The sequence below is a fragment of the Syngnathus typhle genome, linkage group LG7 (assembly GCF_033458585.1).
Source record: "Syngnathus typhle isolate RoL2023-S1 ecotype Sweden linkage group LG7, RoL_Styp_1.0, whole genome shotgun sequence".
NCBI lineage: Eukaryota > Metazoa > Chordata > Actinopteri > Syngnathiformes > Syngnathidae > Syngnathus > Syngnathus typhle.
The window spans coordinates 17,657,656-17,679,744 of NC_083744.1; the positions used below are offsets into that span (position 1 = coordinate 17,657,656).

A 22,089-nucleotide genomic window follows, 5' to 3' on the forward strand; every position below is an offset into this window, starting at 1 on the left:
CCTTATATAAGGACAAAGTTTTAAAATGGGCCATTCATTGAAGGTGCGCCTTATAGTCCGGAAAATACGGTACTCTTTTCCTGCTCCTGGCCCAACAAAAGAAGCACATTTCACATATCCCCGACTGGCAATACTGTTTGTTATTTTTAGATATGTATGGAATTATTTGCCCCATTGTTTGTGAGCTCTCCTCAAGGTTAGTAGCTTTTTGTCCTGGCTGACCAGCCTGGGCTGCAAGAGGCTCAACTTGTCATGTCTGAAGATGCAAAAACACAGTAACAGCTGGAATGAATGATAAACTTGGCTAAATAGCGAGGAAACTTGAGGCGGCAATGCAACATGCACTTTAGTTTGCTGGTACCTTTAAGTTCCAGGCCTTCCTATAACTACTTTGCATATTTACTACTTCATTGCTAAAACAAAATCACTCGTTGCATCTTATTTAGTTGGACGTATTTTATTTGAAACAGCCTATCTATGGAGTTACAAGAGTTCAACACTTCCATTCTAAGCTTCCATTGTTACAATCGGCATTTACAAGTCAAGTATGCCACAGCGTGTACAACAGTAAACAGTTTAAATACTGTATGTTGGAATTGATTTGCATTGAAAAATAAAACAAAAGCCCATCCTATTTTCAGTGCCTGTAAAGAATATAGTATGGAGTGACTTGCGAATCTACAACACGGCAAAACGTGAAAGTGTTGAACTCAAATGTCACTCAATAGAAAACAGAACTGTTCACAATAACCAAATGGAGCTTGCCTTTATGATTGCTGGGTGCTGAATGCTTACTTTGATGCCATACTGTTGCACGTGACGAAAAGAAAATGTGCTCCGTAGAAAGTGAGAATCACACACATAAGTATGGCATCAGCATATAAAAAAAAAAACACACACAAACACACACACGCGCACACAAGGTGTTTGTTGGGTTACGCCATTTCAAGACTCTCCCCCCTGAGAGGAGCTCGAGGTTGCTCGTCTTTTCTTCTTTCCGCGGCCTTTTGCTTTTTCCTGCAGGAGGAGCACAGTCAGAGGTTACAGCGCACACATAATCAGCGATGTTTTTTCTTTTCTTCTCCAAAACTTTTTGCTCTTACTTAGATTGAACAGTCAAGACGATGATAGTTATGATGATTGATGCGACGACGAGCCCAATTAAAACTCCACAGATGATTGCTGTTGAAGATGAGCATCAAGTGAGTCAATCCAAATACTATGCAGGTTAACATTCCATTAAGTCTGTACCAGACATCACATGGTTGGAAACATTTGCAATTGTGGCCACAACATGGGCACACAACACCATAAAATAGTTGTGCCCATTTTCTAAATATCTAGTGGTCAGGATAAAATGTTTTGTTTTTTATTTACCAATTGGCGTGTCTGGCTCCTCCTCTTCCTCTTCGTCATGGTCATCTAAGAGTACATGTCAAAATAATTACATCTGCTTTAAACGTATGCTCAAGATTGGGGAGGCGGGGTCACGCTCACCATGGATACCGGCGCAGGTAGCGTTGCAACTGTCATGGTCAAAAAAACGGTTTCCATTTCCATGGCAGCCTGACCAAAGGAATTTTTTGCACTTCCCATGAACTGCATCGTAGTAAAATCTCAGATGTTTGCCGTTGCATCCACCATTGAGCTTCTTCAGGAGGCAAAGTGTTGTCACTAAGAGGAAAAAACAAAGTCATAAATAAGTAGATTCTTAGCAGTCGGCCTTTTTATTTTTTACCACCTGGTGGTGTATTGCCCACATACATAATAATAAAACTCTCTCAGTCACAAAATCTTATTTCTACCAAATATTTTTAATTATTATTATTATTCCACTGAATTTATCTGTTGGGGTCCCTGCCATCTAATCTCACCATCTTTGGGGTAGCTTTGTTCAATGATGGCCGAGCAGTTCCTCATGCACTCCCGTTCGTTCCCGAATCGATTGCCGTTGCCCCCCTCCCCTTTATATATGAACGGGTTGCACTGGTCTTTGTTGACGTCGTAGTAGAAAAAAAAGTCAAACTTCTGTCCAATGCCTTCCTCTTCGGGTTGGTGGCAAAAGTCTGTTGGATGAGAAAAAAATGAATAAATAATACCACTTTTATTAAGTATACTAAGCGATGACAAGACATAGTAATAACGTGACCATTGCACGGGCTTGTGATATCTTTCCATAAATGTTTAACTTCATCACTCCCTCTTTTTACGATGGCAATAAAAGGCACCACCTACGTTAGGTTCCTGCCCTTCATAGTTCCTCAAAGGGCAATCTGTTTCATATTCTATCACCCATTTTTTTTGCTCATAATCTATTTGAATGAAAAGTGAGCCTTATATATTGTCTCAATCAGTGATTCTAGCATTAGTCATTGATTGATAAGCTTCGTCTTTAGCGACGTGTAAATACATCAATATTTTTTAGGGTAGTACCAGCTTGTTACAAGTTAGCTGGGATAGGCTTCAATAGAAAATAGAAAATGCAACTTTTGCATCGGACTCAGACAGCCTGTTGGCTTTTGCTTGCAAAATCAAAGCCTTAAAAATAAAATGGTGTGCTCTTGAGGTGGAAAAACAATTGCAAATGTAGTCCCTTTTACAGATCGACTTTTTTTCTGGCGCCAACTCAACAGGAAGTCGGCTTTTATCGTGGTTCAAAACGAATTAGGCTTCAAAGTCGACGTGAATACAATTTTAACAGATTTATAAAATAATCTCGTATTTTTGGATATCTACTATCATATTTTTTGGAAACCAAGATTTTTAAAAAAAAAAAAATTGGGATACAACAAAGATTGGAAAATGACAGGACCTACCTGGGATAATAGAATGGCCGAGGTGAAACGCAGCAAAGACAATAGCAAAAAGTAGTAAGTGCTTCATCTTGAGGCTTGCCTCTGAGCGGTCGCTCGCTCTCTCACCCACTGAGTCCGGCTTGTAAACGACTGTGAGAGCGGGTTGTCGGGCCTGACCTTTGCCCCGACAACGCCTTTCCAATCGAAACCAACGTTAACCAACTGTTAGATACCGTCCCAGATTTAATGCTCGCTATGCTAATAGTAATTAGCAGGAGGCTGCCTTCTCTCTCAGTTTAACTATTTGATGTATGCCAGAAAGATCGATAAGACAGCTGTGGAGCCTTCTCTGCGAGATTGCGGAAGACCTTCTTCCTAATGGTTTTTTTGGACTTATATAAAGCGATACAGCCAAGATAAATGCTATAAAATGAATAGAATAGACAATTTTAGATTGTAATTGTAGCCCGATGATGGGATGTCTCTGAAAGATTATCCTGAGTGATTATCCTGTGGTGTGGGGTGGGAGGGATTGTTCCTCTTTAGCTGTTTGGAAAATGCTCGCTACCGGCATTAACAAAAATTGTACGTGTTCGGTATTTCCGACACGCGCGTAGCCCACTTGAGCCCACTTGAGCCACCGAATCGATGATTGTCACGTGAAACGGAACGATACGCTTTCTCCAAAGTCAGTCAACAGTAAAAAAACAACAAGGACTCAAAAGTTTATTTAGGCAGTAATGGCATTTTGAATTATAATTGGTTTAACATATCATATACAAAATCAAACTATGATCTGATGATCAGATTGGTGTCCTATCGTGAATCAAAATGGAAAAGTTGGAGCCCTCTGGTGTCAAACTGCGAACACACACTCTTCACATTCTTGGCCGGAGACACTTGACAAAGATTCCGTTGCGTGGAAGCTGCGGACTTGACGCAGCGGGCTGGCGTGTCGTTGCGACCGTGACGTCAAAGGAGGCTACCATGCGAGACGGCGTGCGCTTAAAAGCCACGCGGAGGCTTGTGGTTTGTTGCACGGAGCCATCCATCGGAATCAGTCAGAGGACGCCAAGATGCTGCGTTTGAGCCTCACACCCATCGCTCTACTACTGCAAGTGCTCGTGGCTTACGGTAAGATGCTTTCAGAAAAAAAAGAAATGTTCTTTATTATTGCTGTTCAGTGAACTTTATTGATTCGAAGTTTGAATGACTCATTTTCTTTCCAACCTCGGAGTGAATTCTCCTAATTGCATATTAATTTACAGCGCAAACTACATATTTGTCTGTTTCAGGGGCCAGATGGGGCTACACAAGTAAGTGATTATACTTTTTTAAAACTTTTTCTTCATTGTTCTTTTGAAATCATTTTCACAAAGTACCTCGTGATGGCTTCGGTTACATTTGTACGGCAACAATGGGTTTATCGAATACCCCGGCGGGATGTTATTTTCCGACTTAATTAATAGATGGAAATAAGAGGAGACAATCGTGAGGCATCTATTTACTGTAACCATTATGTATCTTCTTGAATTGTTTGGCAATAACTATAATTGTGAACTCGAAAGCCTGCCAAAAACTTTGTTTTGCTTTATCCCCCAAATTACAAAATTGGTCTTTCTCATGTCCTGCCTGACCAATCGATGCAGAATTTTCAACTTCTTCAGTTGCCGTTTTTTCTTTCAGCGGAGGTTTAAATGATTTTTTTATCTTATTTTTTTTAAATCATACCTGCGGTTTGGCATTAATAGTTGCGGATGAGGCTTTTGTGCTCTACGTAGTAATCACACATCTGCACTTGGTGTACATGCGAATTATAATAAAGCCCTTTGAAAAAAAAGCATAGTGACGTACTGAGTCATGTACTCTTGTCAAACATAGAATTGAAGAGTTCACCTTCAATTAAGCTCAAAGCATTCCGGGGGTTGCTCATCTTAGCGGTCGAGAGTCCGGCCAGCCGGAGGCCACAATCCCAGTTCACGGTCGACTCATTGAGCACCTTCTTTTTTGTAGAACAGCTCAAGGAGCATCATGATGAGACATCTATCCATTATTAATCCGAAACAAACATCAAACCAATCTTCTAAAATTCAATTTGGAGACACAGTCATCCGACAAACATTTGAATGAACAAGTCTGTCTTTTTGTCACGCCTTACTTCCAGCAGCCTTCTCAGCTTGGACTCAAATTATGTTTTGGTTGAAATACAGTTCTCCAGCAAGTGCCCATTTCCCGTGAAGTGGTTCACATAGGCGACCTCCGTGCAGCTGGCATGGGATCCTTTCCAACATATTGCTTCATTCAGAATAACCATGTGTTTTACTCGCACCTAAAGTCAGCTGGGTTTTGTTTGGCCCGGCTGTATAGAAAATGAAAGAATGTCTGCACGGACTGACATTGAGTCTATTTCCAGGCTCAAACGGAGAGAGACACTGGCACACACATTTTCCCTATTGTGCTGGACCAATGCAGTCTCCAGTTGACTTCAAGACAGGGAAGCTCATCTTTGACTCATCTTTACGCCCAGTTGTGCTCCAGAACTACAATCTGACGGGCGGCAGCCATCTTACTCTGAAAAATAACGGACATTCACGTGAGTATTCCATCCACGCGGTAACGCATGTCGCAGCATCGTTTCGTGGCCAAACTTTTTCAGATGAAGACACAAATGAGATATTTGGTTCTTCCCCAAGACCCAAACTTGCTCACATATACCGTTTTTTTCTATGTATAATGCGCAAAATTTAACTAATTTACTGTCCTCAAATCTGGGGTGCGCATTATACATGGGTACCAAAAAATAAATAATCCGGATATGATACGGAGGCCGCCATTACAGATGCGCTTTCTTCTCTGCTGTTCACTTCAAACACGCTCCATACGAACACAATGCTCTCGTATCAGACGCTTGCTAGATCACCTGCTCGTTTGCTGTCACAATGTACCCTACACAAATCCGAAACATTTCTTCGCTATTGAGTATGCTAGCGAGTGATACTGACCGGCAGAATAACATCCGGTTGTTCCCAAAGATGATCTTTTTTCTGAAATAATTTTACGTTCACGGACTTAAGTAGGAGTCAGAATTTGGGTGCACATGGGTACAGGCTTTTTTCCAGCATCAACATGCCATTTTTAGGGTGCGTATTATACATGGGGGCGCATTATACATGGAAAAAAACGGTAATCACATTGCCACAAAAGACATAAATAAATCAAGTAAAACAAAACACAACACAAAAAATACGCTTTATCATTTTGCATCCCTAATTTAAACCGAGTTAGGTAAATTGCGCCAGCGTTACACTTCATTTCGTATGGGCACTAGAAATGAACAAAAAATAGATCCACATGAATGTGGTGTTAACAAATCACTACAAATTATCCTTACAAAATTGGAGCAGTAAATGATAGGTGGCTCTGGTTTGTTTTAACATCCACCACTTGAACTCTTCATTTCTCAGCAGCCATTTCATCAAATGAACCAGCGCCGTATTTATTCCGGGAAATGGTGAGCAAAACTGACTCATCTCTTATGCGTTCATTTTAACGTCAGCGACCGGCAATTGTTAGCTGGACTATGCCAACAATCTGCTGATCCAATTGCGGTGATGCAGACCAACAAACCAGTTGCTATAATTGGTACATGTACTGGGCTGATTGGCAGAAGCGGTGGCACGGATCATCTTCTGAGTGTGTGTTAACAGGCTTCCACTTCAAAATACTCATCATGCACTGATTTACAGTGCCTTGACGTTCAAGTCACTCAAAGGTGCTTTCTCACGTCTGCACTGTTTGGATTGCTAATGTGGATGGGTTGTTACCATGACATCAAAAACTACTACTACTACCCCCAACTGGTTAAAAGGTTTCTTATATTGATCAATTTGAAACGACTACTGAAATCCAGGTCAGAGTCGATCAGTATTTCAGACTTGGCGTTCTAAAGTAATTCATCCTAGGGTAACATATACATACCGAACACAAGGGGTGCAGGGATTGACCCTTGAGGGACCCCATATGTCATGGCCACTCGAACAGAATAAAAACTCCCAATCTAACAACTTCTGTCCTCCAAGTAGGATCTGAACCCATTATAGGATTGTTCCATTTAATCCCATTAACCTCTCTGAATTTAGGAATTAATTTACACTGTGCACTGTCCAGTTTCACATAATACCTCATGATTGATTTATTTATTTTCTAATTTTATTTCTTTAATAATGAAAGAAATAAGTGGCTTTTGTGTCATCTGCTCAACAGTCCAAGTAGTACTTCCCTCAGCGATGAGCATTTCTGGCCTCCCTCAACGCTACACTGCAGCTCAGCTCCACATTCACTGGGGCTCCAAAAACAATCCTCTGGGTTCGGAGCACACGGTTGACAGTAAGCAGTATGCTGCAGAGGTAAACAACAAGTCGATGGCATCTCCACATCTTGCGAAAAATGCACCAACCACATCTAGCCACAAGTGTCTCCTGAAGTATTCTGCCTTTGAAAAACTTTTGTGTCAATGCAAAACAAATCGATGCAGATTGCTCCACTTTGAGTCTCAGGAAGTTGGATCCTAAATGCTTGCCTGCTTGAAATTTTTTATTTTTATTTTTTACCTGTGTGTGCCAGCAGTTGCAGAGCCACATGTGAGGTGTTGTGGTCTGTGTTTTTTAGTGGACAGAAGGACTCCGTTGTCAACATGTCTTTTCAAGTCACTCCAGAATCCACGACCGCACTTGTTTGATGACATGTTGCTTTTGGAGTCACGGCATTACGGGACATAATCAAAAAAATGTCTACTTTGATTCCCCTAAACTCTTACATAAATACATTTCGTTCTTATTTGATATCAGGGACGACCATGACTTTGCATGTCGCTATAAACAGACGAACCCATTTACTGTATGTTCTGTAAGAAGCCACTCAGAGTTTGCTGCCCAGATAATCAGAAGAAAATCCGAATATTTTCCATCAGTAAGCCATTTGTGTTTTCTCTTACAGCTCCACATTGTTCACTACAACTCCGAAAAGTATCCCAATGTATCCATGGCTTTTGACAAATCTGACGGTCTGGCTGTACTGGGCGTTTTCATCGAGGTGATCATACTTAGACACAACTACCGTAATTTTCGGCGACTTATAGTCCGAAAATTACGGTAATCACGTATATCTGACCATATGACCATCTTCCTTTTTTTTTTTCTTTTTGATTATCCCCCAAACAGATTGGAGCCTTCAATCCGGGCTATAACAACATTCTTTCATATCTTACTAAAATCCCCAAAAGATGTGAGTCCAACACAATTTGCTCCGCTGTGAGGGTTAATGTGTAAGACTCGAAAATGTTTCTTTCTAGCAAACAGGTATAAGATTCCCGCTTTTGACGTCAGACAGCTGATGCCTCAGCGCCTGGATGAGTATTTCCGTTACGACGGTTCTCTGACTTCACCGCCTTGCTATCAAAGTGTGCTGTGGACCGTGTTCAAGAATCCCGTCACCATCTCTCAAGCTCAGGTCGGTACAAATCAGCAAGCAGCTTTCCCGTCTGAACACTCGCAACTTTTTGACACCCCTCATGTTTGCAGTATGACAAACTAACGGCAAGCCTCTTGGCCAACCAAGCGAGCGCCGTGCCTCTTGTTAACAACTACAGGAGTCCACTCCCGATTGAGAACCGTGTTGTCCTGGCTTCCTTTATGCAAGGTAAGAAGGATCTCCAAGAATGCTGCTGCATAAGCAATCTCACAGTAGCTTCAATGCAATTGATTTGCTTTGGGATCAGCTGCCGAGTTCGGACGAAGTTAACCGTCGCGCTGGTGTTCTTTGCCCACGACAGGAGTGACTACCCGTATGTCATCGAAGTGCATCTCCCAGAGGAAGGCACTGGTTCGCCAATTATTGGTGGGTGATTTGGATGAGGTCATTGAAAGTAGACAACTGCCCAAAAGTACCTACAAGTTGCTCTCCCAGAAGTACACGCAAGCAGAATCAAAGCAAGCAACGAGTAAATATAAGTCGTCAGTTAATAGGGCATCTTCGTTGAAGGACACGATTCAGCCGACAATGGCCTTCGGCTCGTTGCTGCAGCAGAAGTCCCTGGAGATCCAACAGTCCACCATGGCCAAGAACTTGTCCGTTTCTCTGGCTGAGGCCGTTCTCCCTCAGCTCAATATCAAAAGCTACCTGAGCTGCAAGGCGGACCTGGCCCCCGCGACCATCAAGTATCTCATGAGCGGACGGCCCCTGTGGCAGAAAGACGAGGATTTCCATTTGCTTGACCCCTACCTCGGTAGTTACACAATGCATCCTTGGCTTTTGCAAAGGGAGTTGGAGGACTAGAACGATTCCCTCAAGTCGCTTCCTGTAGCACACATCAACCGTGTGTGGCTAGCATAGTCAAAGTTGAATTTTTAGTCGTGCTCTGCGCTCTCTAGCATGTCATCTGTTCTAATTAATATTATTACAATTAAATTATTGTTTGCAATGTGTGCACATAGAAAATAGTTTGGTGATCATTTCTATTCTCAAACAAGGCCGTATTGAACTGTCATTACGAAAAAGATTGTTTGTATTACCAAATGATACACGATGAGTTATGCCTTTGAAAAGCTTTAAATAAACTATTTCAAAAATAAAAAAACATCTTTGTGGATCAATCTGTAAAATATTCCAAAACAACGGTACAATGTCTTTCGAGTGCCCCAACACGATTTACAGTTTTAAAAAGAATGAATCTGTGATTTTTACACACATCTCACTGAGTTACTTCTGAAAATGTGATGATGCCTGAAAAACGATGTGTCTCATTTTCCTCTTCTTTTAAAGAATTCCTGCCCTGGAGTGTATACTTAAGAGCTTTACATTACTGCGTAACTTGTGGTATGATTTTATCCAAGTGAAACAGTTGCTCTAATCCCTATGCATGATCTCAATTAGCCTAAGCATTTAGAAAAACAGGTTTACCACTTCTATATCACCCACATAGCAGTGATTGGCATTTTCAGAGGTCTTGATCGTATTTCCATTCGGCGTGAAAGTCACGGCGCGAGGGCCAGATCCGGCCCACCAAATCATTTTTCGTGGCCCGTGAAAGCAAACGAGTGTCCACTTCACGTCTCTTGATAAATACAGCCAAAATTGCAAATATCCTTCAATAAGAATTGTTTTTCTATCTTTGTTTTTTTTTTATGCTGTTGTTTTCGAACCTGTTTGTACAGGTTCACATTTAAAATGTCTTATTATTACATTTGGATACATTACAATTCAGAGGGCATTGAAATATATGCTATTAGCATGATTTTAAAAAAGGGCCCATTTGTAATCTCACCTCAAGACCAATCAATTCATCTGACATTGTTAATAATTCATTTTGTATTTTGTAGGTGAAGTGTGAGGAGAACGCGTCACTGCCCACAAGAATTTCAAAAGTATAGGGAGTGCATCAACTGTTTCCTCACGTAAAGATCTCATTTCATGTTTTTGGACAGTTCTGCTTGAATTCATTGTTGATCCCATGAGGTTGTCAAGTTGATAAGTTCATCCTGTTCCTCTTACAGGCAAACAATGCTGTGGTCTGCTGAAGATCAGCACCGTACCACTGAAAGTCCCGGCCGGGTTAAGTCAGGACTGCGTCATCCGTTCCCTTGGGCCTTCCTGCCTCGTTGGAACGATGCTCAGACCGCAGTCCAAACAATGAGGGGACAGGAGTCAACAGGCATCCTTGATGGTAGGGTGTGGCGTGAGTAGGATGGATTCCCCCTACATTTGCACCAAGCCTGTACTTAGAGCTGCTTCGTGATATCATAATAAAAGGCTTCTTGGCTTCACGGAAACATTGCAACAAACATGTGAATATTGCCAAGAAAGTTTCAAGATGACCCCGAGCCCCTGCCGGCTTCCCAGCACTCTGCGGCGTTGATCGTGTACTAACTGCAGGAGCGGTATTACTTCATCATCTTTGCAAGCTTTCTTCTCACCGCATTGTAAGCTACCATTTCCAAGCTTTACATCACAAGAGTTTATTATTGTACATTACGAGCGTTTGAGGGATAAATGTTTTGGGTTTTTTTCCTCTGATGTTGCTTATAAAATCTTAAAAATGCAGAGTGATTCAGTGTTGGCACTGGATAATGTCATCATTGGTGCTCTGGGCCTCCCAGACTGTCTGTATGTTGTGGCTTGGTTGTATGCTCTTATAGGAATATAGCTATACGGTATTCCCTGCGATAACCAGAGTTTCACCGTGGACTTCTGGGGACGTTAGAAACGAAAAGATTTCAGAATATGGGCAGTAAATACGCCCTGCGATTGGCAGGCCACCAGTCTGCCACCTCTGGCCTAAAGTCAGCAGGGTCCAAGGATCATTTGCAGCTCATCCGCAATCCTATTGAGGTCAACCCGTACCGAAAAAAAATGGGATGGATGGTCCGTAAATAAATAAAGGACAGAGGAGAAAGATTTGGATTGAAGTTTAATTGAAGAGAACTGTAGGTCAAATAACCCCTCGTTATGAGTGAGGAATGCAGAGGGCATTTTTAAACATATCCAACCTTGACAAAGATGGATGACCGACATACATTTGTTGGATGTAGAGTATGTATCATTTGTGTGATACCAAAGTGATTTTTCATTCTGAATTTTCCAATATGATGTCTTCAGGCCATTCAATGATTTTGTTATTGAAGCATTTTTGCACCTTTTCCGACATCTTTAAATTGTCATAACATCCTTAATCCTTAAAGCATTGACAACATTTTAAGATTTTATGGCTTCCTCGAACTCTTTTCTAAAAACTAAATAAGAGAACAAACAAAAAAAGTATGCCTTTTTTACCTATTGATATTTTCATACAAGCACAATGTTTTTGCCCATTTGTTTATTCAATTTGTACATAACCATTTATAACCGTCTTGTTTGTATACGTATAGGATTATTCCACGGGCATAATGTAACTTTCATTAACTACAGTTACACGACAGTAACTGTTTTGATGACCATAGAAGGGCAGAAGATGGCAAAGTGGAGAAATACTACCACCTAGCGGTCAAATGGGTATAACACAGTCTTGACTTCTACTTCCGGGTTACGTCAACACGACCTTTGTCCATTTAAAACTGTTTCAGTCGTTTATTATTATTTTTTTCCGCTATGTATCACCAACCCGTATTAAAGAACCGCCGCACACTATTGGAGAGGGCCGAGAAGTTCGTTTCTAGTGTTTACTTCACAGACTGCAACCTGCGAGGACGGTAGGGATCCAAACGGCAACTTTCCTCTTGAATTCATGATCCATTTTGATCAATTATTATATTTGTACAGGTTATATGGAGACTCCCAGCCGGTGGAATCCATCAGCTCGTTTATGTCATCGAAACGAATAACCTTCTCAGAGGCGCAAACGCAGAAGTTCAGCCCTTACAAAATTGGTGATCATTTTGGACCAACGTGAGTATTCTTAATTTTAACCATTTCCTAAAAAGAAAAGTATAGAGCAATACAATTGACCAAGTTTATTTTAGATGGTGGACGTGTTGGTTTAAAGTAGTCGTGGAAATCCCCGTTTCCTGGAGAGGAAAAGAAGTCCATCTTCTGTGGGAAAGTGATGGCGAGGGGATGGTCTGGAGGGATGGACAGCCAGTTCAGGTAACAAAAAAAGAAGACCTTGTTAGCTTCTAGAGTTGTAGACACCTTTGTGACTTCCTTTCTTGCAGGGTCTGACTAAAGAAGGTGAAAAGACAAGCTACATCCTTTCTGACTGTCTCACAGAGGAGGAGCCACACAGGTAAATTGGGAATAGAAATGACAATCAATCAAAAACAAATATGGCAGCTCACTTGATATCTCAATAGCCCACGGGTGACATTGTCGGCTTGCTCTTATCTACTTTTCTTTCAGTGTGAACTTCTATGTGGAGCTGGCCTGTAATGGTCTTTTTGGAGCCGGTCAAGGGTCCATGATTGCAGCTCCGGATCCGAATAGGACCTTCTCCGTGGGGAAGGCGGAGCTGGTTGTATTTAACAGAGATGTCAGGGAACTGCTGACTGATTTTGAGATGCTGATTGACATCGTCAAGGTATGGTCGGTTTTCTTTGGAAGCCAAATCAGGCAAAAGAGGAAAAGGGTGTCATGGTTTTGATAGGAACTGGGCGAGAGCGAGCAGCGGGGCTTCCAAGCGCTCTTCACCGTGAATGAAATGGTTAACGTGAGCGACCCGGCCGAGCCGAGTTCCTTTTCCAAAGCGCACGCTCTGGCTCACAAGTTCTTCAGCCAGCACAATGGCCAAAGCCAACATAGTGTCCATGCCATGGGTCACTGCCACATCGACTCAGGTTTGCATGAGAGATTTAGGGACGTATTTTTCGAGCTATAAGTAACACACCTGTTTTATACTCGGGTCATATGCCACTTGTGTATATATTCAAATTCTAATTTGAATTGGCACCCAAAATCTCCGTTGTTTTGGTGGTTAGCAAATACTATTGTTGCATTACCACACGTGGCCACGAGGTGGTGGTAATGGACCAAAAGTGTGGGCATCACTGTTCTTTCTCATTTTTATTTTTATTTTTTACTTCTACTCAGGAGCATCTTTTGCTTTGTACGACTGGTGTGTGATTTATAGTCCGAAAAATACGGCATCTATCTACACACTGGTCTGATGCCATTCAGTGTCATGTATAGAGAAATATCCAATTTTACTCTCATAAGGACAATTTAGACTAAGTATGGTTATAAAGTGCAATCACAATGATAGCACCTTTCTGACACTGTCAATGGAAAACTTTTGACTTTTTGAAAAGTCAAGTAAAATGCTTCTCTTGTATTGATTCCTTTTGACTGCGTCCACAGCTTGGCTGTGGCCTTACGAAGAAACCATTCGCAAATGCGGTCGGAGCTGGGTGACCGCCGTCCGTCTTATGGAAAAGAACCCCGAGTTTGTTTTTACTTGTTCTCAGGTCATTCATTCGCTCATCAATACGTGTCCAGTTTGCCGATGGGTGTCAGCTCAAATGCTTTTACTGTCGACCAGGCTCAACAATTTGAATGGGTCAAGAGCTGGTACCCGGGACTCTTCTCCGAGATTCAACATTACGTCAAGACGGGACAGTTTGTGCCTGTCGGAGGAACGTGGGTGGAGATGGTGAACGCCCGAGCTTGGGAATGAGCCATGGTGCGTTTTATTGAATGATCTCATTGAGCGTTGTCTGTCTGTCAGGATGGCAATCTGCCGTCAGGAGAATCCATGGTGAGGCAGTTCTTGCTGGGCCAGCGTTATTTTGAGCAAGAATTTGGAAAGCGTTGCAAAGAGGTAAGGGGGCGGGGTGGCGGGGGTTGATCTCGCCGTTATCGCTTTGCTCTGCTTCTCATCACTTTTCTCCGATTTAGTTCTGGCTTCCAGATACATTTGGCTACTCGGCCCAACTCCCTCAGATAATGCGCGGTTGCGGAATTCGCAATTTCCTGACGCAGAAACTCAGTTGGAACCTCGTCAACGCCTTCCCTGTAAGTTGGAAAACCAAACTGACAAATCAATGCAAATTCAGATTTCTGATTTCTATAGCACAACACGTTTTTCTGGGAAGGACTTGATGGCTCCGCGGTTTTGACTCACTTTCCTCCTGGGAATTCCTACTCGATGATGGGGAAGGTTGAAGACGTGAGTAAACGTAACATCTTTTTGTTTAGTCTGGGAATATATCCACACGTCGCCCCGACCTCTGACCACACTCCCATCCGCGGGTGTTTCGGTTCCATCCGCAGCTTGTAAAAAGCGTCAAGCAAAACAAAGACAAAGGCCGAGCCAATCACAGCGCCCTGTTGTTTGGATTCGGTGACGGTGGCGGCGGCCCCACGCAGTTGATGTTGGATCGACTCAAACGGGTCCAGGACACAGATGGACTTCCCAAGTCAGTTCCTCCTTCCTGCACATGAACTCAGCAGTTCACAGATGGGAGCGGGCAGAAACATCTGCTCGGCCCAAACCGCACCCGATGAACAACTCGCCGTTTTTTTTCCTCATTCTTAAATAAGAAGGATATTATTCATTTTTATTGAAGTCATTACGGTATTGTTGGAACCGGACCATTGCTCATTTCCATCCCTACTTCCTGTCTTTTCATTTCAGGGTTTGCAATTCCAGTCCCGACAAATTCTTTTCTCAGCTTTGGGCTGACTCGCATTTGCTGTGCACGTGGAGCGGTGAACTTTTCCTAGAGCTGCACAATGGCTCGTACACCACACAGGCACAGGTAGATACATCAGATCCGATCTCAAAGTAACAGGTTCTCCAAATAATCTCATTTTTCTAGATCAAGCGGGGCAACCGCCAGTGTGAGACGCTTCTGCATGATGTTGAGATGGTCAGCAGCTTGGCAATGTGTCACCGTAAAACATTCCAGTACCCCGCCGTGAAGCTGCAGGAACTCTGGAGGTCGGTGTTTTGAACCTGGCTAAATTGCTAGCAGCTATCCAAGTGCGTTTTGATTGTGTTTCAGGCTTCTGCTGCTGAACCAGTTCCACGATGTCATCCCGGGCACTTGTATAGAGATGGTTGTGGAGGATGCGTTGAGGTATTATGAAGGTGGGTTGAATATTGAGTCAACCATGGAGAGCTCTGTGCATTTATTTATTGGATCTTGGAATGGGCCTCACTTATGAGGAGGTCAAGTCATTGCTCGTAACGTCACATGTCTTTTAGATATCAAGGGAAGCGGTGCTGCTCTCCTACAAGATGGCCTCAGAGCCCTCATGTCTCAGGGCGAGGCCACGGGTGTCTTCAACTCTCTGCCTTGGGAGCGCCTTGAAGTCCTCCAGATACAAGATGGCGTCAGTCAACACAATTTGGGTATGTCTGATGGGATTTAACATCAAAGTTCAGTTTTATTTTTATTTTAAATGATTACGTCTGTCGCACCACAGCTCTGGTGCGAGTTCCGAGCGTCGGCGTATCTCCCATTCAAGACGCAAAGCCCGTGACGCCTGTCTGTGTTACCGTTCAGGTATATTTCATTGCGTTGTGTTACTCCCTGCTGGGTGAATTTGCATCATGAACTGCGGGTAACATGACAGGCCGACGGCAGCGTTCTGATGGAAAACGGGATTGTGCGGGCTGTGGTAAACAAAGATGGCACCCTGACGTCGCTGTGTTTGATCAATGCAAACAGGTACTGTGCTTTTAAATGTGCTGGTTTTAATAAAAGGAGATTTTTTTTTAACTAATTATTGTCTAAATTAAAAAAAAAAAACTGTTACTCTTTCTTCCAATGCTGTTGTTTTCAGGGAAGCCATCCCGGATGGTTTCGCTTGTAACCAGTTTGTCGTGTTTGATGACGTACCTCTCTACTGGGACGCTTGGGACGTCATGGATTACCACCTTCAAACAAGGTGTGAGTCATTGCCGTTCCACCCATTGGCATTCAATAACTCCAGCCCCGCCCGCTTCCCCACAGGAAACCACTGGTGGAGGTACTGCGCCCTGCTCATGTGCTGTCATCCCACGAACTCCGAGGAAGCGTGACCTTCACGCTTTCCATCAGCGACAGGAGCACAATCACGCAGGAGATTGTGATGGATGCCATGTGTCCTTACATTAAATTCAACACGCAGGTATGTCGGATTCAAAACGCTGAGTCCATTTGTGGATGAATATCGAGAAATGTGTTCTCAGGTCAACTGGGCTGAGTCGCACAAGTTTCTGAAGGTTGAGTTCCCAGTACGAGTGCACAGCCCCAACGCTACCTATGAGATCCAGTTCGGACATCTGCAGAGACCCACGCACAGGAATACATCGTGGGACTGGGCCAAATTTGAAGTAGATACATGCACAATATGAACAAAAGTATTGGGACATGTGATAATTATACCTCCAGAAGCAAATACAGTATTGGCCTTCATAAGTGAGTGTGTAACAAGACACTCGAATTATTAGTCTGCTGAATTGTGGTCCTTTCAGGTTTGGGGTCACAAATGGGCCGATTTGTCCGAGCACAATTTTGGAGTGGCCCTGCTCAACGACTGCAAATACGGCTATTCGGTCCAGAAGAACACCATGACGCTCTCCTTGTGAGACCTCGCATCACTTGTGGAACACATTTGAGCCGTTCTGTTGGGTCACAGTGAATCATGATGTTTTGACATCTATTTCAGGTTGAGGGCACCAAAGGCTCCGGATGTCAACGCCGATATGGGCACACATCATTTCACCTATGCCATCATGCCACACAAAGGTATATATTTTTTTCTCCTATTTTTTTTTTTTTAAAGCTTCATTATAAACATATTTGTTTTTTTAGGGTCCTTCCAAGATGCCGCAGTCATCCAATGCGCTTACAACCTCAACTTCCCTCTGAGGCTAACGCCGTGCTCGCCAGACGCAGCCGCGTGGAGCGCCTTTTCCGTCAGCCCAGCCAGCGTCATCCTGGAGACTGTTAAACAGGTAACCAACCCGTCGCTTGTTCAACTCGGTTGCGGGCACTCAAGAGCGCTGATGGTCACGCAACACGACAGGCCGAGGACAGGAAAGGCGCCGTCGTCGTCAGACTGTACGAGGCTCACGGCGGCGGCGTGACCGCGACCCTCCGCGTGATGTTTCCGGTCAAGGAGGCCTGGCAGTAAGTGACCTCAACATGTTTCTTTCATGCATTTTTAAAAGGCAATCATGTTGAATTGTACCGTTTTCCTTTTCAGTTGTAATCTTCTCGAGCAAATCGACACTGCTGAGTCGGCACACGTGACTGAAAATGGAATTAGTCTCAACTTCAGCCCCTTTCAAGTCAGATCACTTTTGCTTGTTGTCGATGCATAAAAATTGGTCATTTTGCTTTACGTACTTCAAAATATTTCCCAATTTTTTATTTTTATTTTACAAAAGATTAAAAATAGTATTTCAAAATCCAGTGATGCTTTGTTTTCACTTGACATTTTGCCTTGTCAGTCTTTCGCTACGCCTCCGAGGACCTGCAAATAAAAAAAAGTGACGACTTCACAATTGAGTATTTCAATATTTTCTCCTTGTCAACTTTTCAAATCACAACCTTCTGCCATCTTCTCCCTCCTTCCAGGTGACTCGTCTTCACATCGTGGCTCGTTCACTTTCAAGGATTTCACAGCTCGCCGGGTTGTGGCTTCTTTTGGCCGCGCATCCTTTTCTGTCTCTGCCGCTTTCATTTCCTTTTTGACCGTTTTTTTCTTCTGTGTGCTTTCAGATTGTCTTTCAGCCCCCTATGATGATGTCAAGTCACAGATGTTACATCATTTGTAAGTCGACCAAATACGATTTGATGGCTTGTACTTCTCTCTCGCTGCTTTCGTGATCCTCATCTTTTTTTGTTCTCTTTTTGACCTTTGGTGTTTTAGAAACTGTTGTATGAGAAATGTTGACACACATTAGACTTTTTGTTTTGGGTCAGATATTTGATGTCAGAAATGTACCTTTAGGAGCCATGGGGCCTGGATTGCCCTGTAATTACAATATTTGCCATTAGTATCACTAATGCAGAATAGGAAGCGCATGACCTACTTGGAACCAAATAGTTCTGCCATTGTGGTCGCGTAGAAACTTCATTCCATCCACATAGTAACACTGCAGCCAGGCCTTAAAGGCGGAGTAGTCGGCCTTCTCTGGATCGTAGCCTTTCCCACCTAACCGAAAAACCGTTTTGTTCTTTTACTATTCAGGATCAACCTTTAAATCTTGATCCTCAATCAGGCGTTATTGTTGCGCACCTAAATGGACCACCTCCAGGGGAACTGTGTGGCACAGCCCGAGTAGGTCAGCATTCTCATCTTTCACGGTGATCTTTCGAGCTGGCTGTGAGACATTGTTAGATGTTGAAACATTTGTGGTGCTGGGAGGGGAAGATTGTTTCTGTTGAAGTTCACCTTTTGCTTCAAAGTTTCGTTCTTTACTGACTTCTCGTCTTCACAAGCATCCTCTGACCCAAGGCCTTCAAGCACAGCCCGGGCACACGTGAAGGGCGGGATTTTTAACCTACCGACAAACACACTTGTGTCGTTCCTACTAATATTGTTATCACTGACTAATACATGGCAGGAGGAAAATATCTTTCTTCACCTGTAAAGGATTTCTGCCCTCAGATAATTGCCAATTCCATTGAAGTACTTTTGATTGAGCAGGACTTCACAAATGGGCCTGTCAAAGGCTCGGTCAGACAGGTGCGACACCACATTTTCCCTGCAAGGTAGTCATCAATGCGTCAAGTGAGGTGCTGACATTTTTAGATTTGATGATAGGAATGAAAGGCGCCTGGAACCTGAAACTGTTGTACTCAAACATAATGCATGGTCCTCTGTCAGGCTGCCAGGTTCCGTGTGGCTGCCAGCTGCCGAACCTGCGCGCGTCCACGAAGCTGAGCACTTTGCGAGGCTTCTCTTTGGTATAAAAACGCAGATGGGCGTGTTTGGGCAGCTCATCCTCCGCGGTGAAGCGAAAAAAGCCCGACATGCCAAAGCGAAACACAATGTCCATGGGCTGCTGTGTCTCTTCCGCCTTCGTGTCATCACTCTTAATTGGCGTCAGAGTAAGCTTCACTTCCTTCCCTCTGGAAGTGGCATGGATGCGGTAGGCCTCGCAGGCGAAGGCTACGTCTGGATTCTTGCTGACCTCGGACTTTCGGACCGGGCTGGAAAACAGCACCCCCTCGCACGTTTTGTTCACAAAAAGGCTGGCCAGGTGCAGCTCGGGTCCTTCAGGCATCGTTGTTGGAATGCACTCAACTGTTACACAACTGCACAAAAACATTGGCTCGGTCATGTTGCACTGCAGCGTTTTTTCTCATATGCTGCTCAATAAGTAGAAGATTGCTGTATTTTGAAAATTAGAGTACCTTTAAGCATCATTCAGGTGAAAATAGGCTCGTAGGAAAGCAGCATTTTTTCTTTTTTTAAAGATATAAAGTGTTTCTCAACCTGCAGCCACAACCCCTAATCTTACCTACATATTCTTTTTTTTCTTTTAGATGAGCTCCCAATGACGCCCGAAAGAATAATTCAGGTACCCCTTCATCTATTAATTATTAGACCACACCGTGCATACTACGCACAAGGCATAATGTCCATACACGTCGGATTTTGTTGACAATTGGGAAAGGTAAACATCTTCACTAGTTGTTGTAAACAGCGCAAAGAAAGACGGCGTTTACAATGCCTGAGTTTAAAGTACTTACCACGAACCGGACGTCACTTCTGCGAAAATCTAACTTTATTTATGGAACAATTCGGATAACAGTTCAAGTATATTTGCGTTGAAGGGGTTTCGCTTCGAGGCAGTGAGGTTGCGCTTGTCACGAACAAGCGTGCTTGTTACCAAACATGTTTCGTAACGTTACCGCCAGCAAGCCATTCGATATCGCGAGATGTCTTTTTGGAAAGGGTTCTTTTAATTTTAATTTTACACCAAAAAATATTTAATATGGGTCCTGCTAATACATGGTTATAAATATGCTAAAGTCATATTTGTTTAAAATCCTTTTATTACCCGAGGGGTAAGCACAGTGACGTTTGCCGCAATGCATGCTGGTCAATGTAGTCAAGGCACAGCTGTCAGTGGCGGTAGGACAGAGTGAAGTTAGACATTTTAATATTTTTATTAACACGAGAACATTCAGGTAGAAAATACAACTAAATATTAGTTCAAGAGCAGTACATTAGTACATTTAATCAGAAATATACACACACACAAAGAAAAATTGTAAAAGCATTTGCTTTTAGCTTTGGTCATTGTAAACCATTCATCATAGTCTGGGCTTGTTTGAGCTCTGCAAGAAATCCACAAACAGAAAATCATTATGACATCATTGGTTGCCGAATGATTTGGGATTTGTAACGGGACAAACCTGAAAGTAAGACTCTGAACTTGTCAGCAGAGAGCGAGACCACTGTGCTTTTTGATGAGCCCGACTCGGCGTCTTGAGCCTGTAGCTTTAGCTGAACCACCGCTTTGTTAACTTCCTTCATCTCACTGGAGCTGAGTGTGTAGTCCACCCTCCAAGAGACCGCCTCTAGTCGACCCACTGAAATTCATAAGAGAACAGATTTATTGGCATTCTTTGTCGGAGTGCGCAATTTAATACTTACATCTCAAGCTGGTCTCTCTAAGTTTGTCTTGCACTGCGGAATGTTTATCTTCATATGACTTGCACAGCCCCATTGTGTGCTCTGAAAGAATGATCCATATATATATATACTTATTTTAGTTATTCAATTCAAAAGTCAAAAGCAATTAAAGAAAATACAGTAAACACCCTCCATTGCAAGCTCCAAGTTGGTTGTCACACTATTAAGCAAAAATAAAAAACACTTCATCTTAAATTTGACAGTACGCAAACCAACCCTTAGGCAGACCGAGCTGTTGCAGCTCACTGGATAAAGATTCACTGTCGACATCATGCTTGGCCGCACTGGATAAAATGAAGCTGAGCACGGCCACACTGGCTTTGATGTCTCCACTGTCTGCAAGAAATTAATGAAGTCACAGAAATTAATATTAGCAGCATATATTAGTAGCTGCATATTAGCAATTATTTGATGCAGAAGGAAACTTACCAAACTTTGCATCAGCTGTAAGCTTTGTAACTTTGTCATACTGAAATATTGGTAGATAGCAGGTTATTACTGGTTATGTTTGGAAAACATTTGGGAGAATGGGGCCATACTTACATCAATACCTTCCCCGAGGAGACCTTTCAGCACTTGGGCACAAAGGAGTTTCATTTTGACACTGGACTAAAAGAACAGATAAGTCCATGATACAATTGAAATGACAACTTGTCGCGTTGATAAACCTGTTGAGTACTCACCATTTTTGCCAGGGTACTGATTTCGGCAAGTACCCAATCGGGGCAGTCCAAATCTCCACAGAATCGGAACCGCTGAAAGGAAAACCATCACATGATGAGCGACAGCAACTTGCAAGCCATAATTCCATTCTACTAGTCATTAGCTGAGCGACGATCAATTGGGGCAAAATTAGTGATCAAATACAGTTTGGTAAAGTTTTGCTCCATTGCATTACTTGCCAAATACACAGAGAGAATGAGAATTTCTATTTACCATTGTTTGCTAACCCTAGACGACGAGACGAGACGCGGAAGTGAAAAGGAAGTGGCTTGCATACTTGACAGCTGATTGGTTAAGAGAGTGGGCGGGGCGTCGCTCATTGGTACGCAGTGATCCTCGCTTTACGACGCGCAGCGTTCCGAGAGTGTAGCAAGGAGACGGACGAATTTTGCTTGAACTGTTACATAGTAACACAGCAGTAAAGTTACAATCTAACTTATTTGGA

At 43.0% G+C, this 22,089-nt stretch overlaps 5 protein-coding genes across 5 annotated transcripts; 2 read left to right on the forward strand and 3 right to left on the reverse strand.

Moving 5' to 3' along the window:
• Nucleotides 1–435: 435 nt before the first annotated feature.
• Nucleotides 436–3,454, reverse strand: si:dkeyp-73b11.8 (BPTI/Kunitz domain-containing protein). Its single transcript, XM_061282688.1, has 6 exons — nucleotides 2,817–3,454; nucleotides 1,875–2,066; nucleotides 1,498–1,674; nucleotides 1,378–1,422; nucleotides 1,104–1,182; nucleotides 436–1,017 (listed from the first exon to the last, which is right to left on the reverse strand). The coding sequence occupies exons 1-6, from the start codon at nucleotides 2,881–2,883 to the stop codon at nucleotides 936–938; spliced, it is 642 nt and encodes a 213-aa protein (XP_061138672.1). The 5' UTR covers nucleotides 2,884–3,454; the 3' UTR covers nucleotides 436–935.
• Nucleotides 3,455–3,793: 339 nt separating this feature from the next.
• Nucleotides 3,794–9,439, forward strand: ca12 (carbonic anhydrase XII). The gene is made up of 10 exons (XM_061282686.1): nucleotides 3,794–3,929; nucleotides 4,091–4,111; nucleotides 5,209–5,388; nucleotides 7,059–7,201; nucleotides 7,791–7,886; nucleotides 8,015–8,078; nucleotides 8,146–8,303; nucleotides 8,375–8,492; nucleotides 8,626–9,184; nucleotides 9,227–9,439. The coding sequence occupies exons 1-9, from the start codon at nucleotides 3,872–3,874 to the stop codon at nucleotides 9,126–9,128; spliced, it is 1,341 nt and encodes a 446-aa protein (XP_061138670.1). The 5' UTR covers nucleotides 3,794–3,871; the 3' UTR covers nucleotides 9,129–9,184; nucleotides 9,227–9,439.
• A 2,407-nt stretch (nucleotides 9,440–11,846) lies between these two features.
• On the forward strand, nucleotides 11,847–17,775 carry man2c1 (mannosidase, alpha, class 2C, member 1). The gene is made up of 26 exons (XM_061283596.1): nucleotides 11,847–12,037; nucleotides 12,108–12,233; nucleotides 12,308–12,431; nucleotides 12,500–12,570; nucleotides 12,684–12,861; nucleotides 12,928–13,117; nucleotides 13,638–13,744; nucleotides 13,819–13,929; nucleotides 14,005–14,097; nucleotides 14,175–14,291; nucleotides 14,350–14,445; nucleotides 14,550–14,695; nucleotides 14,914–15,037; nucleotides 15,098–15,219; nucleotides 15,284–15,369; nucleotides 15,487–15,633; nucleotides 15,708–15,787; nucleotides 15,858–15,952; nucleotides 16,068–16,172; nucleotides 16,238–16,394; nucleotides 16,456–16,599; nucleotides 16,741–16,850; nucleotides 16,935–17,014; nucleotides 17,081–17,223; nucleotides 17,295–17,398; nucleotides 17,475–17,775. Exons 1-26 carry the CDS (start codon nucleotides 11,937–11,939, stop codon nucleotides 17,590–17,592), a joined length of 3,075 nt encoding a protein of 1,024 aa, XP_061139580.1. The 5' UTR covers nucleotides 11,847–11,936; the 3' UTR covers nucleotides 17,593–17,775.
• On the reverse strand, nucleotides 17,615–20,114 carry neil1 (nei-like DNA glycosylase 1). The gene is made up of 10 exons (XM_061283611.1): nucleotides 19,973–20,114; nucleotides 19,061–19,534; nucleotides 18,862–18,981; nucleotides 18,669–18,777; nucleotides 18,513–18,597; nucleotides 18,307–18,428; nucleotides 18,219–18,246; nucleotides 18,079–18,146; nucleotides 17,822–18,008; nucleotides 17,615–17,744 (listed from the first exon to the last, which is right to left on the reverse strand). Exons 2-10 carry the CDS (start codon nucleotides 19,501–19,503, stop codon nucleotides 17,698–17,700), a joined length of 1,209 nt encoding a protein of 402 aa, XP_061139595.1. The 5' UTR covers nucleotides 19,504–19,534; nucleotides 19,973–20,114; the 3' UTR covers nucleotides 17,615–17,697.
• A 259-nt stretch (nucleotides 20,115–20,373) lies between these two features.
• commd4 (COMM domain containing 4) lies at nucleotides 20,374–21,946 on the reverse strand. Its single transcript, XM_061283613.1, has 8 exons — nucleotides 21,858–21,946; nucleotides 21,605–21,676; nucleotides 21,465–21,530; nucleotides 21,351–21,390; nucleotides 21,138–21,257; nucleotides 20,883–20,963; nucleotides 20,642–20,818; nucleotides 20,374–20,563 (listed from the first exon to the last, which is right to left on the reverse strand). Exons 1-8 carry the CDS (start codon nucleotides 21,858–21,860, stop codon nucleotides 20,523–20,525), a joined length of 600 nt encoding a protein of 199 aa, XP_061139597.1. The 5' UTR covers nucleotides 21,861–21,946; the 3' UTR covers nucleotides 20,374–20,522.
• Between the last annotated feature and the right edge of the window lie 143 nt (nucleotides 21,947–22,089).

What these genes read in the sequence shown, in the direction of transcription:
- neil1 (XM_061283611.1), bottom strand. Translation starts at nt 19,503, where the DNA reads ATGCCTGAAGGACCCGAGCTGCACCTGGCCAGCCTTTTTGTGAACAAA. An exon ending in ACGAAACTTTGAAGCAAAAG is followed by an intron (nt 18,598 to 18,668) that starts GTGAACTTCAAC and finishes AATGTCTCACAG; the next exon opens with CCAGCTCGAAAGATCACCGT. An exon ending in GAGGGAGAAGATGGCAGAAG is followed by an intron (nt 17,745 to 17,821) that starts GTTGTGATTTGA and finishes TTTTATTTGCAG; the next exon opens with GTCCTCGGAGGCGTAGCGAA.
- man2c1 (XM_061283596.1), top strand. Translation starts at nt 11,937, where the DNA reads ATGTATCACCAACCCGTATTAAAGAACCGCCGCACACTATTGGAGAGG. An exon ending in CGTCAGTCAACACAATTTGG is followed by an intron (nt 15,634 to 15,707) that starts GTATGTCTGATG and finishes GTCGCACCACAG; the next exon opens with CTCTGGTGCGAGTTCCGAGC. An exon ending in AACACCATGACGCTCTCCTT is followed by an intron (nt 16,851 to 16,934) that starts GTGAGACCTCGC and finishes CATCTATTTCAG; the next exon opens with GTTGAGGGCACCAAAGGCTC.
- ca12 (XM_061282686.1), top strand. Translation starts at nt 3,872, where the DNA reads ATGCTGCGTTTGAGCCTCACACCCATCGCTCTACTACTGCAAGTGCTC. An exon ending in GGCCAGATGGGGCTACACAA is followed by an intron (nt 4,112 to 5,208) that starts GTAAGTGATTAT and finishes GTCTATTTCCAG; the next exon opens with GCTCAAACGGAGAGAGACAC. An exon ending in TCACCATCTCTCAAGCTCAG is followed by an intron (nt 8,304 to 8,374) that starts GTCGGTACAAAT and finishes TCATGTTTGCAG; the next exon opens with TATGACAAACTAACGGCAAG.
- commd4 (XM_061283613.1), bottom strand. An exon ending in ACAGCTCGGTCTGCCTAAGG is followed by an intron (nt 20,964 to 21,137) that starts GTTGGTTTGCGT and finishes TCATTCTTTCAG; the next exon opens with AGCACACAATGGGGCTGTGC. An exon ending in GTTCAGAGTCTTACTTTCAG is followed by an intron (nt 20,564 to 20,641) that starts GTTTGTCCCGTT and finishes GATTTCTTGCAG; the next exon opens with AGCTCAAACAAGCCCAGACT.
- si:dkeyp-73b11.8 (XM_061282688.1), bottom strand. Translation starts at nt 2,883, where the DNA reads ATGAAGCACTTACTACTTTTTGCTATTGTCTTTGCTGCGTTTCACCTC. An exon ending in TACCTGCGCCGGTATCCATG is followed by an intron (nt 1,423 to 1,497) that starts GTGAGCGTGACC and finishes ATGTACTCTTAG; the next exon opens with ATGACCATGACGAAGAGGAA. An exon ending in GTCTTGACTGTTCAATCTAA is followed by an intron (nt 1,018 to 1,103) that starts GTAAGAGCAAAA and finishes CTCCTCCTGCAG; the next exon opens with GAAAAAGCAAAAGGCCGCGG.